We start from the raw sequence: 18,404 nt of genomic DNA on the forward strand, positions 1-18,404 counted from the left end.
TGTGACAGAATATTCATCGCCCAGCAGCCTTGCAGTTCATCTTGGTCTTGAACCAGCTCCTAACTAACTGTGGCCCATAGGTGCACTCTTGACCTCTTGAGTTTGTAAATAGATGGCTGATCTGGATGGATTTTAGGGTCTCTTTAGTTTTGATGTTCTGTACTCACGCATCATTGAGGCTGTCAGATGTCCGAGTAGGAGGAAGACGTGGCACGACAGGTGGTGTCCCTGACTCCGGAGAGAGACTTGGCAGAGCTGTCTCCCCTGATGAGGATGGGGAGGGGGGAGCTGGCAGGAGGATCCACTCACTTTAGACAAAAGCGGTGAGTCACCAAGTGGAGGAAGGGAAGGAGAGGAGTGCGTCAGCCAGAAAGCATGGGACTCCATGTGATACGTCTGGGATCTAAGCCCTGCATCCCTAGGCCTTCACCACGCACAGAAGGCCTGGGGATGATTCAGGCAAACCAGAAACTTTTCTTTTCAGTGTTCTCTCCAACATTGAAAGAGGATACTATTTTTGTGATAAAGATATTTTAAGATTATTCAGCAACTTTTGGAGACTCAGTTCTCCAAGGCAGAGCCAGAGGGGTCTTTCTAAAATAAAAATTGGGTCAGGACATTTTCTTGCTCCAAACCTTACAGGGGCATCTACAATCCTCGCTGTGGCCTCTAGAGTCCAGTTAGAAGTGGCCTCTGCCTGCCCTTTGGCCTCCTCCCAGCCACGTCCTCCCCTGCCATTGCCACACTTGCATCCACAGTGATCACACCCATTTCTCCAAGGCCCCTCACTTGTCCCTTCCTCACCGCCTTTGCATGTACTGTTCCCGACCACCAGGTGCTTTTCTCTCCATCCTCTGCCATCTATGCTTTAACTTTTCCCAGCTCCATAAATAAATATAACTTTATCAGAAACACTATTCTCATTCCTCTATGAGCTAAACTATGACTCCCTCTGATATTCTTTCTTGTAAGTACATCATCTTTTCCTCTCAGCATGAACATCAGTTTGTAGTTATATTTTGTTTGGAATTATTAGTTGCTTCCTCCATTCCATGCTCCCCACACCAATATCCTCAAGCCTTATAAGACCAAGAATCATTTTTATTCTTTTCATTCCTGAAATGCCAGTCCCTGGAACAGCATTTGGAAAGCAACAAACACACAATAAAATATCTTTCTCTGTTTTAAAGGAGAAATGGATAATCACTGAGTCCATGTTTCAGGTATAGTGCATCAAGTATGGAATGTCCAGAATTCTTTCCAAAGTGCCTTCAAGGGAACTTGTGCATTTACATAAATCAGAGCTTGGCATCGCCCTTCTAGGAGGAAAGCTGGCAGAGCAGTATCAAGAGCATCGAACCCAGTGACTGCAAACTCTTTTTTAATAGTGAGCCTGTTTTCCAGCCAAAGCTTCATCCAAATCTTGATATGCAAAGCACATGAAATTAAAGGTTTCTGTCCCAGGTGGAGACTGGGTACTCAGAGGAAGGAATTATTAGAATCTTTACTCTCTGAGTGGTGTACTTAGGGCAAACGATGGAGGTAGGTCACTTTGGGTGTAGGTAATAAGTGTGTATTATCTGCAGAGAATCTGAAATCAGTAATACAATCAATAAACAATGAACATAAAGCAATACAATCAACTAAAACTTGCTCTGCTTTTTATTAGGTAATCTAGATAACACCAACGATAAAATGTTCTCCTCTGCCATGATATCAGTCCCTCTCTGCACACACACACACACACACACACAGACACACACACAATCTGTATACTGTAGATCCCTGTGGCTTTCCTCTATTTTTATACAAAGCCCTCTTGAAGGAAGGAACTGGGGGCTTGGTCAGGCTGTAGGAGTTCCCATGCCAGGTCAGCTCAGAGGGCACACAAGTAGAACTAATTCAACCTACGCTGAGCATGGAATGTGACTTAGTGCTACTTTTCTGAGTATTCCCAGGGAAGATCCTGTGTCTCTGAAATGTAGGATTGGATAGAGTTTGAGGGCAAGGACACTGCTGCTAGACAGCTTAGATTCAGATACCAGTTGTGTCATTTACTAGTGTGTTGAACTTTGGTAACTTATCTGACCTCTTTAAGCCTAAATCCTCATCTATAAAATGGGAATAATAAAATGATCTACCTCCGAGTACTGAATTGATGACTTGAACAAATAATCTTGGCTGATATCATGGAAAAATGTAATCTCTAGAACATGCAAACTGTTGTCCTTGTTGTAATTAGTATCTCATTTCCTCTTCATCTTGATACTTGGTTACTAGTTGTGGGGGAAAATACATGTGGTATCTTTGACTCCAGCATTTCAGGAGCACTTTTCTCCAACTGGGAGTGCTACTTGGAAGGAGATGAATGTATAAAATGTTGAGATCCACATAAACTCCAGGAGTATCTGATGGAAACTACAAAAGGAAATCTTCAAAGCTTCATTTTTCTTCCTGGACTTGATAGTCTTTCTACTGAATTGAAGGGGAGGATGCAGGACTGTTACTGCTCTCGGGACAGGACTAAAAGATATATATTTTAAAAACTAGTACATTAAATTTTCTTCTTAAAGCTAGGCTTGAGGTGCCACTTCCTCCACAGTGCTGCCCAACTTTGTAAGTTCCCTTGGGCCAGACTAGTTTCTTTTTACTTACCCTAAAATCTCCAGTAAGGCCAGAACGTACTTAGCCTTTTATAAGTAGAAACACAATTCGTTGTACTGGTCCATTTATAATTTTATATAATTTTTTTGACAGGTAGAGTCATAGACAGTGAGAGAGACAGACAGAGAGAAAGGTCTTCCTTCCATTGGTTCACTCCCCAAATGACCACCACGGCCAGAGCTACACTGATCTGAAGCCAGTAGCCAGGTGCTTCTTCCTGGTCTCCCACGTGGGTGCAAGTGCCATCCTCCACTGCCCTCCTGGGCCACAGCAGAGAGCTGGACTGGAAGAGGAGCAACCGGGACTAGAACCAGGTTCCCCTAGGGGATGCCGGCGTCGCAGGCGGAGGATTAACCAAGTGAGCCACGGTGCCGGCCCCTATAATTTTATACTTGTAAAGAGAGAAATGGAGATAGAAAATAACACTTTCCAAATATTCACATACCAAGTGCCTGGAACTATGTAAGATGCATCCTTATAGATCATTTCATTTAAACAATGCGATAATCTCTCAAAATATTCCCACTTATCAGATGTAATGTTGATGCTTAAGAGGTAGAGTAAGTTGTGCAAGGTTGCACAATTTAGAGAGAATAGAGCAAGAATCAGAACCCAAGTCAGAGAATTCAAGATCCTTACTCTCTCCTTTATGCCATTCTGTTACTTCTTTCACGTATTTTTTATTTTCTAAGAATTTTATTCATTATCAAAACAGACTTGGAAGTCATGGTGTATTGTGTCCATATTAGAAGATGAAGCACAGAAATGATTGTCCATTTTTACATAACGTATTTGAAGACAGCTGGGTCAAAAAGGTACAATATTTGCTGATGGAAAAGCTCACTCTAACATCCATGTGAGAATCTCAAATCCTTTGTAATTCCCTAGCAACTTTCTTGAGGGAGCTGAAGAAAGAATTGGGGAGGGTTAGGTAATTTTCCTAAGTCACACAGTAAAAATTCCTCATTCCTGCATCTGGGGGTGGGAGTTGGAGAATCCCCTTTCATGATTCATCCTCAAGGTTTTAAGAAACAAAAGCATTGTTCTAGAATGTTGTGGCATCAGCTCTCAGGTACAGTGGAATTTTCCACTGACAGGAAAATGGACTTGTGACAGCATACTCCCACCTAGAACCTGCATGAGGTCCAGGATTCAGGTTCTAGGCCCTGTGATGAGATTTATAAGCCCTAGTCATGCCTAGTGTGGGTAGTGCCCATACCCAAATCCATCTCTGAAAGCTAAAGGGTGCCTTCTGCTGTAATAGCAGAAAGGAACACACAGAGAAACCCACTCCATCCTGCAGGCCCTAGAACATATTAGTCACGGTGATGACTACAGCTGACTCGAGTTTGTGCAAGATAGAACAGAAAATAGTGGAGGGAGAAATACTGTAGCAGTATCCAGGCCAGTCCCAATAGGCTCCTGGTGAGGAAACTGAGGCTCTGAGGGCAGCAGTGACTTCTGGAGCAAAGTGGAGCTCCTTGGACTTTCACATGTGTGGCTGCATCATAACAAGGTTAGCTCAGATTCCACCCATTACAGGCACTTGCCACCTGGTCATTATAAGTACATGCATTCATTTATTCACTGACTGATTAGATGAACACAGAGAAAGTCTCCATAAACACCAATATTGTCCTAGTGACAGTGATACAATAATCAACTTATAGTCTCTGTTGTCACTAAGCCCAGAATTTGCAGACTGTTCTCAAATATTGTCTCCTTAGTGAAATCTTCACAGGTCACCCCAAACATAAATGGTGCATAGTCCTGTAATTATAGCATACAAGACCAGAAACTTAAGGTTGACTGACAAACACTTCTTAAATTTCTTAATTAATTGAGTCAGCCAGCTGAGTCCACTCAGTAAGTCTACGAACACTTATTTACTATGTTCTATATGCAAGGACATATGCCCTATCTTCTCAAATCTGATACAAACTCATTAACTATAAGGATTATGTATCACATACCTATGTATGTTGTACTTGGAGTTTTCTGGGAGTAAAATAGCTACTTAGCCTGAGTACACATTATTAGAAGGAAGCAGGAAGGATGGCTGTTAATATAACCTTTTCAAGATTTGTAATCAGAGCACATATTAGTAATGTATTTCAAAGATGGGAAAATTGGAGTTTTTGTAGGTAGGTCATACTCAGAATCAAAGGATTCTGCCTTCTGGAGACAGGCAAAGGTAAATTGAGGGAAAAGATTTCTCCAAGGATCACCTAGGGAGTAAAGAATCTTAGTCACTCCCTGGTAGGGCCATGGCAAGTTTCACCCAACCAGGTCCTTGACTACTCATTCCATAGAGGAAGAAAAGTTGTTTCCAGGGAGTTTCTCCTCACAGCCAATTGGAATCTCTCCAGCCTGCTGTTAATTGGTTTAGACTCCAATGGAAATGGAGCTTAATGATCTTAAAGCTTTAGTCTAATGTAATGATTAAGACTAAAGACTTTGGTGTCACACTGAACTTTGTTGAAATCTTTAACTTTTCGAATTTCCATCCCATTCTCTGTAAATTGCAACAGAGAATTATATTGCTGTGAAGACTAAATAAAATAATATACATAAAGTTCCTACCATGGGACTTCCAATATAGTGAGTTCTCAACGAAGGTTAATGCCTTAGGTTGTTCAATTACAAGAAGATAATCAGTCACCCAGAAACTTTTCCAGCAGGTTGCTTGTGTGGAGGCATTGTGTAAAGTGCTGGGAATTTGGGAATAACTAAGATCAGAATCTATTTTTCTGAAGAACCCGATGCTCTCATGGGAACCTGTCATGTAAACAAGTTATGTTCATTGAGGCAGAATCAAGCACAGCACAAATGGAACAACAGTGTTGAGGCAAACACGGAAATGAGCTTTACTGTAACTTGAAGACAGTATGGCATTTGAGCCAAGTTCTAAAGGATGTGCAGTGAAGAAGTGGGAAAAGGCCAAGGGAATGGTATGACTAATGCTAATAAAGAGCTGAGCATTTTCAAGGAATACAATGTATTCTGACAGAGATTGAGTGGATTGAGAGTAGAGGGATAAAAAGCAGAATAGACATAAAATGCAGATTCACATTCAGTAATAACATATTTCAAAACCATGAAGTTTATAGGAACTTATGTTTTTAAACACTGAGCAAATAGTTGGTAAACATTTTTGTAATGGATCTGACCTGACATTGGATGGAGATTCTGAAATTCATATGAACAGGGCTTATGGGAAAGTAGAGATGTTGGCAGTTGGAGGGGTGGTAAAAAGCCCTTACAATAGTCTACACCAGAGTTAATAGTAGATTCATCCCCCCAAACACCACCATCCCTTATAGGGGTCAATAATTCCCTGTATTAGTCTCTGCTTACATTTCTTAGCTCATTTTCTTCTACCACAACAGAAACAACCTGAGACTGGTCAGTTTATAAAGAGAGGTTTATCACGGTTCTGGTGGCTAAGGTAAATCCAACACTGTAACACCAGCACCTGCTCAGCATCCAGTAGGTGCCTTCGTGCTGCATCATAACTTGGTAGAAGATACCACAATTCAAAGGAAGGATGCCAGAGATCAGGACTGGGTCACTTTTATAACAAATTCACGCTCTCAACAACCTGCGAACCCATTAGCCCATTAATGGATTAGCCTATTTGTAAGGACAGAGCTTTGAGGACCCAACTGTCTTGCAAATCATAGCATCCTCTTTGTCATTTCTCACTGCTCTACCACTCTCACTCACTGTGCTTCCAGACATACTAGCCTCCACTCTGATCCTGATTTGACCCAGTTGTGTCCAAATCTCAGAACACTTGCATTTACTTTTCTCTCTACCTGAAATACTCATCTCCACGATATTCACATGGCTAGGTTCCTTATTTCACCCAGTTCTTATCCAGACATCACCAAACTCTTTCAGCTGGCTTTCATTCACTTTTAAAACCCTCAGGCTGGTTTATTTTATCCACACAATATACACTGTTTATCATGATGGCATATACTCACTTGTTTATATTTTTGTTATCTGTCTTAAGAAGGAAGGGGCCGGCTCCACAGCTCACGAGGCTAATCCTCAACCTGCGGCGCCAGCACCCCGGGTTCTAGTCCTGGTTGGGGCACCAGATTCTGTCCCTGTTGCTCCTCTTCCAGTCCAGCTCTCTGCTGTGGCCCGGGGAAGGCAGTGGAGGATGGCCCAAGTGCTTGGGCCCTGCACCCACATGGGAGACCAGGAGGAAGCACCTGGCTCTTGGCTTCGGATCAGTGCAGCGCACCAGCCATAGCGGCCATTTTGGGAGTGAACCAAGGGCAGGAAGACCTTTCTCTCTGTCTCTCTCTCTCACCATCTAACTCTGCCTGATGAAAAAAAAAAAAAAAAAAAAAAAAAAAAAGGTAGGGAACACATCTTCTTCATTCATGCCTATATCCTTAGTACTGATTCATTAATTATAGGCAATTGGTAAATATTTGTTCAATGAATGATTGAATGAATAATCTTCCTTTATCCTTAAATCCTAGCAGCTTCTCACTAACTCATGGAATTTGGGGTTGTAGAAACATGGGGAATGGATCCTAACCTTGGGGATCTTAGAAAATAACCTGTAAAATATCTGCACAAATGTGAGCTTAGAGAGCTCACAGCTCCCAAGGAGAGTTTTTGATAGTGAAAATAACAGTGTGAGGCCAGAGGGCAGGTTGTGGACAGGAGTCTGAGGATAAGACCACATCAAGCTACCAAGAACCTAGCATATCACAGGCACAATTTTGGCCCTAGACAAACATTTGATGAATTACTGAATGGTCAGCACATTTGTCTGAATTCTTGTCAACATTTCCATGGCCACCTTAAATGGCAATAAGGAAAACAGGGTAAAATACTAGCCCAGAAACCAGAACAGAGCTGGGAGTAATCAAACACACACCTTTGTTTTTAAAGTCCTGTGTAGTCCATTTTCCTCTCACAATGAGTCGTGCTTATGTTATGTGGAGCTACAAATGCTGGAACAACAATACCATGTATTTATGGAGTGGCTGCCTCAGAGGGACTCAGACTATTTTATAGACATGATCTCATTCATGCTGTCTCAGGTCTTCTATTCAATTATAGAATAGTTCATTGTTCCAAATGATGAAAACTATTTATTTTAGATGCACTCTTAGAATTATCCATCCTCCTGTTACAATTTCAAAGATTTACAAATAACTACCAATGGCTGCAGAATTTTACTGCAAGAAAAGAGGTGGACAGAAATGGAAATGTTCTGAATTTGTAATTCATGGATTCTTCAAATATTAGGAAGTCACTCTTTGTATAACCATATTTAAAATGAAAGAAAATATACACTGTCATTTAGTTGCAGCCATGTAATGTGACATGAAATGTAGGAAAAATAATATTAACCCCTCATAGCACTAGCTAGTGTTATAAAATAGCAGTTAACCAATGGCTAACATTGTGTTGCCATTACCATAATAAGCATAAAAACATAAGGTGATATTAACATATCCCCAAGTGAAGGGTCAGAAGTGCATTTGTTCTGCTACAAATTACTTTGTAGCCTTAAAGGATCTCTTCACTTGAGGCCTTATTCTCTTTATATAGCAGTAAAGGTACTTATAGCAAGTGCTTTAAAAGTTCCTTCCATCAGTGAGATTTCAAGAGTTCTATGACCAACCACAACCACACCTAATATCACTGCTATGACTGCTTCTTAATTTTGTATTTGAAACATAGTAGAAACTCATTTTTAATGTTTAATACACAAATGTGTCTAGTGTTCAATACTGTTAAAAGTAAATGTGATTTGGCCAGCGCCACGGCTCACTAGGCTAATCCTCCGCCTGCGGCGCCGGCACACCGGGTTCTAGTCCCGGTCGGAGCGCTGGATTCTGTCCCGGTTGCCCCTCTTCCAGGCCAGCCCTCTGCTATGGCCCAGGAGTGCAGTGGAGGATGGCCCAAGTGCTTGGGCCCTGCACCCCATGGGAGACCAGGAGAAGCACCTGGCTCCTGCCATTGGATCAGTGCGGTGCGCTGGCCGCAGCATGCCGGCTACGGCGGCCATTGGAGGGTGAACCAATGGCAAAAAGGAAGACCTTTCTCTCTGTCTCTCTCTCTCACTGTCCACTCTGCCTGTCAAAAAAAAAAAAAAAAAAAAGTAAATGTGATTTAATTAAAATCCAGTGGGTGCCTACTATGTTCTTGACACATAGGTGGTGATCAGGTACAGAAAATTATGACTATATGATCATTGAAATATATATATACACACAATATGATGGAAGACAAATTTTTATTTATTTTTTAAGGGATACAAATTTCATAAGTAAAATTTTAGGAATATAGTGATTCTTCCCACCATACCCACCCTCCTGCCCACACTCCCATCCCTCCTCCTCCTTCTCCCCTTGCCAGTCCCATTCTCCATTAAGATTCATTTTCAATTAACTTTATACTCAGAAGAGCAACTCTATAGTAAGTAAAGATTTCAACAGTTTGCACACTCACAAACACACATTAAAAAACTAAGAACTGGTTTTATAGTTAACTCATAATACAACTCAATGAGGACCGAGGTTCTGCATGGGGATTTAGTGTACAGTGACTCCTGTTGTTAATTTAACAATTAACACTCTTATGTATGATGTCACTGACCACCCTAGGCTCTTGACATGAGCTGCCTAGGTTATGGAAGCCTTTTGAGTCCACAAACTCTGTTAGTATTTGCAAAAGGCCATAAGCAAAATGGAAGTTCTCTCTTCCCTTTAGAGAAGTTTACATGCTTCTTTGATGGCCACATCTTTCTGTTGGCATCTCAGCCACAGAAATCCTTCATGTAGAACATTGTTTGCCACGTATCTTGGCTTTCCATGCCTGAAATGCTTTCACGGGATTTTCAGCCAGACCACGAATCTTGAGGGCTGCTTCTGAGGTCAGAGTGTTACTTAAAGTGATTGTCATTCTGAGTCTGCTGTGTGGACAGAAGGCAAAATTATTAACTTTGGATGAAGATGTCAGATCTGAGTTTTAGTGGATAAATAATGAGAATATAATGTGGGCTGAGAAGGGAAATGGAAAGAAGGGGAAGGCTTTATTGTTAAAAGGAAGAGCATGTGGAAGAACACAGAGGCGTAAAAGAAATTTAGGAACTGTGAGTAAATATATGAGTGAACTAGAAGGAAGACAATAATGGGAAAACAAAAGTGAGTTCTATGATTAAGAACTTCAAAATCTGACAATGGATCTCTGACTTTGTCTTGCAAGCACTGGATGATGTTGATGGGTCCATAGTATCAGATGATCATTTTTGCTTTTCAAAAGGAATATGAACATTACACACCAGTTTACCACACACTTCATTCCAGGAAAAGTATTACCTTATGTCAAAAGGCTGTGAGAAAAAAAATAGAATTAAAAGATAAATTTATTTATCTGCAAAGCAATTTTGAAATCTTTGTATACTTTTTCAAAATACATGTTTTCTCTGACCTTTTGAAAGTACCCTCCTATGTACTGCATGTTATTCTTATTTCATAACAGAGAGGTTGATGTTTAGGCAAGATAAGGCACTTATGCATAAAAATATAGCTCTTAGACTATTTTCAGAATGGTCTACCAAAACCTGCTCTCTTCGACCCATGCAACTTACTCTGTTCTTTCTCTTGTACACAGACCTCTTCTTCCAGCCAAAACGCCCTTACCTATGTCCTGAGAACACAATTAAAAGTCCTTTTCTTGCTCTTACATCCATGCTATTTCCTTGAACTGAAATGTGCTTCCCCTGTCCTCCTGCAGATCAAATCCCAGAAATAGTTTAACCTAGCTCCACCTGACATGCAAAACCTTCCCTGATCACTCTTTGTTTCTATAGCCCTCTCAGAATGACTATAGATTTTTATCATGTATGCCACATATCCTAACAGTCTTTAACTGCTTCTCCTGTTCAGTCTTCTCAAATGGTACTCACTCCATATACCTAATATCGTATTAGGTAGTGGAGACAACTATGAATGAGACATAATCTTTACCCTCCTGGGTCTTTAGTCTAGTTCCAGGAGTGCTATGATCTGAATGCTTGTGTCCCCTAAAATTTCATATGTGGAAACCTGATCCTCAACATAATGGTGAAAGGGGTGAGGCCTTTTTTTACAATTTTTTTAATTTAATTTTATTTATTTATTTATTTTAGACAGGCAGAGTGGACAGTGAGAGAGAGAGACAGAGAGAAAGGTCTTCCTTTGCCGTTGGTTCACCCTCCAATGGCTGCCACGGCTGGCACGCTGCAGCCAGCGCACCGCGCTGATCTGATGGCAGGAGCCAGGTGCTTCTCCTGGTCTCCCATGGGGTGCAGGGCCCAAGGACTTGGACCATCCTCCACTGCACTCCCAGGCCACAGCAGAGAGCTAGCCTGGAAGAGGGGCAACCGGGACAGAATCCAGCGCCCCGACCTGGACTAGAACCGGTGTGCCGGCGCCACAGGCGGAGGATTAGCCTACTGAGCCACGGTGCCAGCCAGGGCTGAGGCCTTTAGAAGGTGGTTAGGTCATGAGGTTCCTCCTTAATGAATGGGATTAGTGATCTTATGTAACAGGCCCAAGTGCGTTTATTCACCCTTGCCACCATGCAAGGATGCAGCAAGATGTCACCAGAGAGAGAACCCTCACCAGACACTGAATCACTGGTGCCTGGATCTTGGACCTCTCTACTTCAGAACTGTAAGACATTTGTACTGTTTATAAATTACCTAGTTTATGCTATTTTGTTATAGCAGCCCAAATGGACTAAGACACTGTGGCACCGAAGCACCAATAATCATGATGTCACAAGCATGGATAGTATTTCAAAGGAAGAATATAGGGTGGTGAGAGTGGATACAAAGAAGTGATCCAGAAGCTCAGGTAGAGCTTCCACTGTAAGAAAACGCCATTCAAGTTGAGAGTGAAGAATGGGGATGAATAGGATTAATAAGGAGGAGATAATAGGAGCGCAGGAGAGAAGAATTGTTTAGAGTGAAGGAATTTCATGCATGAATACCATCATGAGAGAAACATGTGAGAAACATCATGAAATATGGAAAACCATAAATAAGGTAGTGTTTTTCAGAGCAGATGGGGCAAGCAACAGAAACAGACTCTGGTTAAACTTAAGCCCCTTGGAAAACAAATGGAAAGATATTGAGAAATTCACAGCATCACTAGGAAGGCCTAGAGAAAAAAGCACTTCACAGAAAAAACCTATCATGGTACATGAGGAATCAGGAGAGGATATTGATGGCCCCATTGATTCCCTTTTTTATTAATTAATTAATTAAAAAGAGATAGATACAAAGATATAGGTAGAAAGAGAGAGAGGGAGAGAGAGAGAGAGAGAGATGCCCCCAGGAACTTAATCCAGGTCTTCTACATGGTGGCAGGAAGTCAATTACTTGAGCCATTGTCACTGCCTCCCACGATCTGAATTTGCAGGAAGCTAGAGTCAGGAGCCAGAGTCAAATATCAAACTCTGATTTGGGACGTGGACATCTTACCCAGCATTGTAACTACTAGGTTAATTGCCCTCAACAGCTCCACTGTTTTAACATTGGGCACTATAGGCAGCACCACCTGTACTCCCTAGAATAAGACTTCTGCTGCCACCTTTGACTCCTTTTGTCACTAGTGCCCTGAAACATGGCAAATGCCACTACTTCCACAATGATGAATTTTTTCCCAGTCCAATTTTTATCTTTTTCTGTATACTACTGGCTCCAGTCTGGCACCTCTGATTGGTCAACCATGCCCTCATTCCCTGGGTAATTGAGAAAGTCTATATCTAGCTTTTTCAGCTTCTATACTGTGAAGTGAAATGTTTTTTATCAAGATTCATAAAGTAGCAAACTCTCAAAGCACAGAAAGCAGATTCAGATGTAGGGCACACAACAGCATGACTAGAGGATGAAAGTGCCCATAAAATTCTCTAATTGTTTTAACTGTGTTCATCTCATCTGCTTCACTGACTTGGGCTCTCCTTTAGGGGAGTGTCCATGCTTTCTTCCTCCCTGTAAACTCAGCCATGACTGACGGTCCTGGCCACATACTCCCTGCTCAATAAATTCTTGTTGACTTCAGTCTAGTTCATTCTGCAAAGGTCATTTCACTTGGCCTTACCTGAAAGATGATTTTCAAATGTAAAATATGGATAGCTTGGCCCTGGAGTCAGGAGCATCTGCAGGATAATCATGTCACCTGCCCATGCAGAACCTCTGGGCATGGGGAAGCTTTCTGGGATATGAGCAGATATGAAATGGAAGCTGCCACCTAACACATTCCTATCATTTCTCAGGGATTTATTCATTTTAGGGAAGTAGAGAAGAAGCTCATGTCTTTTTTTTTTTTTTTTAATAGCTGTACAAGTCCTGGTCCCTCATTTCGGCTGCTCCTGGGCCCACTGCTCTGGGGTCAGAGTTTTCTGCTCAAACGCGTGGATGTGCAGGAGCTCTTCCGCTAGGCACTCGTTCACCGGCCAGTGTATCTGAAGCAATGGCTTCCCCTCGAACTTGGTCGGCAGCACCAGGACTTGGAAGCTGGTGGTGCAATGGTTCAGAGTCGTGTCCTCCACCTCCACATGCTCTGCCTCCAGGTCACGCTGCAGCTTCTCTCGGAGGTAGTGGGAGCTCAGCTCCATTGCTGCAGCCCAGAGTGGGTGACAGCCCAGCAGGGACAGAACCCCACCTCCTACCAGCCACCAGGCCTTCTGCCGAAACTCATGTCTTGAAAATGCATTTGAGCAATCCACTAAGAGGATAGGGTAATCACTATATATCCAGAAAACTACTTAAGAAATCTGTGGGGTTGGTATTGTGGAGTAATGGGTTAAACCGCAGCTTGCAATGCCAGCATCTCATATGGGCACTGGTTTGAGTCCCATGGCTGCTCCACTTCCAATCCAGCTCCCTGCTAATGCACCTGGGAAAGCAGCAGAAGATGGCCCAAGTCCTAGGGCCCTTACATCCACATGGGGGACCTGGAAGAAGTTCCTGGTTCCTGGGTTCAGCCTGGCCCATCCCTGGCCATTGTGGCCATTTAAGAGGGAACCAGGAAGCCAGCACTGTAGTGTAGCGAGTAAAGCCACTGCCTGCAGTGCCAGCATCTCAAATTCATGCTGGTTTGAGTCCAGGCTGCTCCACTTCTGAACTAGCTTTCTGCTATGATCTGGGAAAGCAGTGGAAGATGACCCAAGTTCTTGGGCCCCTGCACCCGCATGGGAGACCCAGAAGAAGCTCCTGGCTCCTTGCTCCTGACTTTGGATAGGCACAACTCCTACCATTGCAGCCAATTGGGAAGTGAATCAGTAGAGGGAATAACTCTCTCTTTCCGCCTCTCCTTTTCTCTCTGTGTAAATCTGACTTTCAAATAAATAAATAAATAAATATTTTTTTTTTAAAAAGTGAACCAGCAGATGAAAGACCCTCCCCCCTTCTCTCTCCCTCTTTCTCTAGAACTCTTCCCTTCAAATAAAAAAAAAAATTGCCAATCAGGTACATTGCAGAAAGTGTTCCTTCCATTGTTTTCTTTCACTAGTGGATGTAATGTATGATTAGAAACCAGAATCTTTTGAGTCTAGGACCTGGCTCTAAGCTGGTTAGACATGAGAATTTTGTCTAGTCCCATCACTTTGTGGACTCTCAGATTCCCCATCTGTATAATGCGACACTTACTAGGGCACAAGTTGAGGTAACCTTATATTGTTTTGTCTTGTTCAGCATAATTCTATATTTTCTGGGAATAGTTCATACCTCTTATACAACAGTGAGTTTCAAAATTGAATACATAGAATCACATGGAGGGCTTATTAAAACAGATTCTTAGATGACACTCCCAGAGTTTCTGGTTTTGGTTGGGTTTGAGAATTTGTGTTTGTAACTATTGGATGTTTCAGAGGATGCTGATGTTACTGACTGGGCACTGCAATTTGAGGACCCCTGCAATCGAATCCCACCCTACTCTTACTTCCATTGTTTTCAGCGGCTAATTTCAGACTTTGGCTTTAAGGAGTGGAAACATGGACTGGGCCCAACTAATTAGCTTATTAATTAGCCTATCAATTATATCATCATCAATATCAACATATTTATTAATAAATATTTGTTTTATTAATAATTAATTGGCAGCCAATTTGCCAAAGAGGATTACTTCAGAGAACGGGAGATTCACATCAGGCCTGTGGAATTCACTTCAACACTTTAACACATCTCTTCCTGCTTAGGTTGCTCAGTGATTAGAAGGTAAGTCTGAGGCCAATGGAAGCCATCCTACATCTCTTGATGTTATACCCACAGAGGAAACCAGAGCAGAGATATGAAAGAAAACAGCATCCTGAGACTCTACTTGAGCTGTTTTAGTCATCCTGGAAGCATGCTCTGTGAGACTACACATTCTCATTTTGACTTGAGTCAAATGATCCTGAGAAAGACATACCCTTCCCAACAAAAAAGTCTGGAAGTCATCCATTTGTTTTGTGAAATTCCCCCAATTTTTTTCACTCTGAGAAAATGACCAGGTAGAAAAATTATGAAAGTTAATATAGTTTCTTTAAGGATTAGTCATCCAGGCAACTAGAGAGCAGCAAACCAGGAATGAACATGATGATTACAGGAAGAATAGTAAGTAACTTAATCTAAGTAGTCAAACAATTCCAGGTTATTTCCTTAATTACTTACATGAATAGCCTAACTTAACCCATACAGTGATCCTTGGAGGCAAAAACAATCATCATCTCAGCTCACAGATGAGGATACTGAGCTTCAGAGATTTTAAGGAATGTGCTCAAAGTTATTCAGCAAGCAAAAAGTGGTAAGAAAAGAAATAATATCAGTCCAAAAGGCCTGATCTTAGAAGCCTTAGTTCCGTCATCTTTATGACATTAGAAGTCTTGACCTTCCATTTGAATTTAGAGGCCACACCATGTTCAGGATTTGAGGATGATGTTTGAGTCAAACAAACAAAAATGTAAAAGAGATGGAGAACTTTTGAAAAGCAGTGCCACTTAATTATAGTTTTGTCTGCCCTCAGAGTATTGAGAAACCTGTAGCTGACTTCAAATAGGCAGAGTAGTAACAGTTTTCTGGCATTGACTGAGGATCTGGAAGCAGTTGTCTCTATCTCTGTGTCCTCCCAACCACCTCTATCTGCCTTGAACTTATTGTGCCACCAGCATCAGGGACAACTACCAAAGGCATCCAATGACATGACATGTATGTCCTAGCCTGCCCACTATGACCTCTACCAACACTTAAACGGTCTACTTGTCCCAATCATTCTTTTTTTTAAAAGATTTATTTTATTTATTTGAAAGATAGAGTTACAGAGAGAGGTAGAGACAGAGAGAGAGGCCTTCCATCTGCTGATTCACTCCCCAGATGGTCACAACAGTCGGACCTGTGACGATCTGAAGCGAGGTGCTGCACCACAGCACCAACCCCTGTCCCAACCATTCTTTACATGGGGAGCTGTCCAGATGCATTGCTTAGCCAGTTTATCTAAACAAAATCCCCAATAAATCTGTCTCCAATAGCCTACAACCAAAATAGAATGGTGTCAGTATTCCAAAGATGCATCCCATAGGTGTTTTGTTGATTATCAACTTCCCCCCTCTCAAAAGGAAGGAGGGGGATTGATGGAGAAAGAAAAGGAGGGGGGAGTATGATTATTTTCTTCAAATTCTACTTATGAAATATATGAAAACTGTTTTGTTTTTATTAGGAGGCCAGTGCTGTGGCATAGTGGGTAAAGCCACTGCCTGCAGTGCCAGCATCCCATATGGGTGCCGGTTTAAGTCCCAGCTGCTCCACCTCAGATCTAGCTCTCTGCTATGGCCTGGGAAAGCAGCAGAAGATGGCCCAAGTTCTTGAGCCTCTGCACCCGCATGGGAGACCCAGAAGAAGCTCTGGTTCCTGGCTCCTGGCTTCGGATCAGCACTGCTCTGGCCATTGTGGCATCAGGGGAGTGAACCAGAGGATAGAAGACTTTCTCTCTCTCTCTCTCTCTCTCTCTCTCTCTCTCTCTCTTGTTCCCTCCCTCCCTCTGCAACTCTGCCTTCACATAAATAAATAAACCTTTAACTAAAGTTTTCATATGTGTTGATGGTATAAAGAGATAAGTTTTTTTTGGATTATGAGAGTTTTCAGTCCTTCTCAGCGTGTCTTGTGGCTCCCTTTCATTTCACCTCAACCATTTTACACTTCAATTTCTATTCATTTATATTTGTTCCAAGGTGCATTGCCATGCTGGTGGCCTCTTGTGTTTACAATGTAGATGGTAGAATTTGATGTGGCATTGTCTGATCAAACCCTCTTCATTGCCTACTAGAACTCTTCCACTAGATTCCTAACCTGAATTCTTATCTTCATTCTCACTCCATCTTAAATCATGTCCTATCTGCCTCATTGCTGTCTTTTTTAAACAGAAATATTCTATTGCTCATTGAGCAAAAATATACAAATGCCTCAACCCCTCGAGAATTACATGTAAATGCCTTCCTAAACTGTAGCTCCAGCTTCACATCTTTATAGACACATCCCAACTGCATATTTAACCTCAACTACCCCAACTCAAGTCCATCCTGGCTAGATCACTGTTCACTGATAATGTAAGCTACCCCAGCTTTGGTCTATCCTGGCTAAAATTGTGTTCACTGGATTCAGTTTCTGCATATCTGCTAAGAATTTTCCCTGACATGGTAATATCCATCCTCCTGCATCTAGATCATGCAAATATTACCCATCCTTCAAGTTCCAGCCAAAAGTCTTCCACCTCCATGACAGATCCTCAGATACCCTTGGCTGGAGACAATATCCACCTCCTCCAGACTTCTATAGCACTTTTATTGCTCCAATGTTACAGCTCCTAGTCCTGTCTCTATTACAGTTATTTATAAATAGAAGTATAATGTCCTCCACTAGTCCATAAAATCTGTGAGTGTACCATCATTATGTTATTCATCAATGTATTCCACACTGGACCTGGATTAGTACCTGACACATATCAGAAACTCACATTTATAATATATAAATAAAAACCTAGAGAGTACTGAAATGGGTCCCTTCACCCAAAGTTTCCTTCTCATTAGCCTGACATATTGATGGAACTTCCCTCCCACAACGTAAGACTTGTTTCCCTGGGCTAGCCTCAAATGCCCATTTCATCTTACTTAACTGCAACTGTCTTGAGGGACGTGGTCAGTGACCAGGTGCATTCAGAAGAATTGGGAGCTCAGCTTGAATAGTCCCTTATAATCATGAGTTTTAAAATAATAATTTTAATTTTAAATCTACATCAAATTTTATTTTTTTCTCAAAGATACTAATATTTAGCTTATTATAAATATTTAATATAAATATAAAAATGATCAAATAAAATCAAACACCAAGCATCTGTGCCTGATATTCTGTGGCTCTAAATCCCCTTTATCTCTCAACATAGATAATGTTACCACAGATTGCAAGGCATAACATTAAGGAATCTGAGTTATTAATATATTTGTGTGAATTAATGATTCAGCTGTTTTCTAGCTGAGGGTAAAGGGAAGACAATATGAGACATATGATACTTAAAAGGGGCCTACTAGTATTCTGTTTCCTTGAGCAATAATGCAACACAGGCCTAGTGGTGAAACAGGTAGGGAGAATGCTTTAAGTATTCTGGCCAAGGTGATCTGAGACTGAAGTTAAGGGAAAGAGTTTGATCTGATCACCAGTTTCCTGGGCATGTTCAACTTTGGCCTCT

At 41.7% G+C, this 18,404-nt stretch overlaps 1 protein-coding gene across 2 annotated transcripts; it reads right to left on the reverse strand.

The window, feature by feature from the left end:
• Nucleotides 1-13,023: 13,023 nt before the first annotated feature.
• LOC108178777 (bolA-like protein 2) lies at nt 13,024-13,344 on the reverse strand. 2 transcript variants are annotated; one of them, XM_070063443.1, is made up of 2 exons: nt 13,240-13,344; nt 13,024-13,204 (listed from the first exon to the last, which is right to left on the reverse strand). In XM_070063443.1, the coding sequence occupies exons 1-2, from the start codon at nt 13,303-13,305 to the stop codon at nt 13,094-13,096; spliced, it is 177 nt and encodes a 58-aa protein (XP_069919544.1). In that variant the 5' UTR covers nt 13,306-13,344; the 3' UTR covers nt 13,024-13,093. The 2 variants fall into 2 exon arrangements, with proteins under 2 accessions (XP_069919544.1, XP_051682962.2); XM_051827002.2 differs by having other exon boundaries at nt 13,024-13,305.
• Between the last annotated feature and the right edge of the window lie 5,060 nt (nt 13,345-18,404).

Source organism: Oryctolagus cuniculus, chromosome 1, assembly GCF_964237555.1.
Source record: "Oryctolagus cuniculus chromosome 1, mOryCun1.1, whole genome shotgun sequence".
NCBI classification, from domain to species: domain Eukaryota; kingdom Metazoa; phylum Chordata; class Mammalia; order Lagomorpha; family Leporidae; genus Oryctolagus; species Oryctolagus cuniculus.

Bases quoted from the DNA above. Each gene is read 5' to 3' on its own strand.
- LOC108178777 (XM_051827002.2), bottom strand. From the start codon at position 13,305: ATGGAGCTGAGCTCCCACTACCTCCGAGAGAAGCTGCAGCGTGACCTG.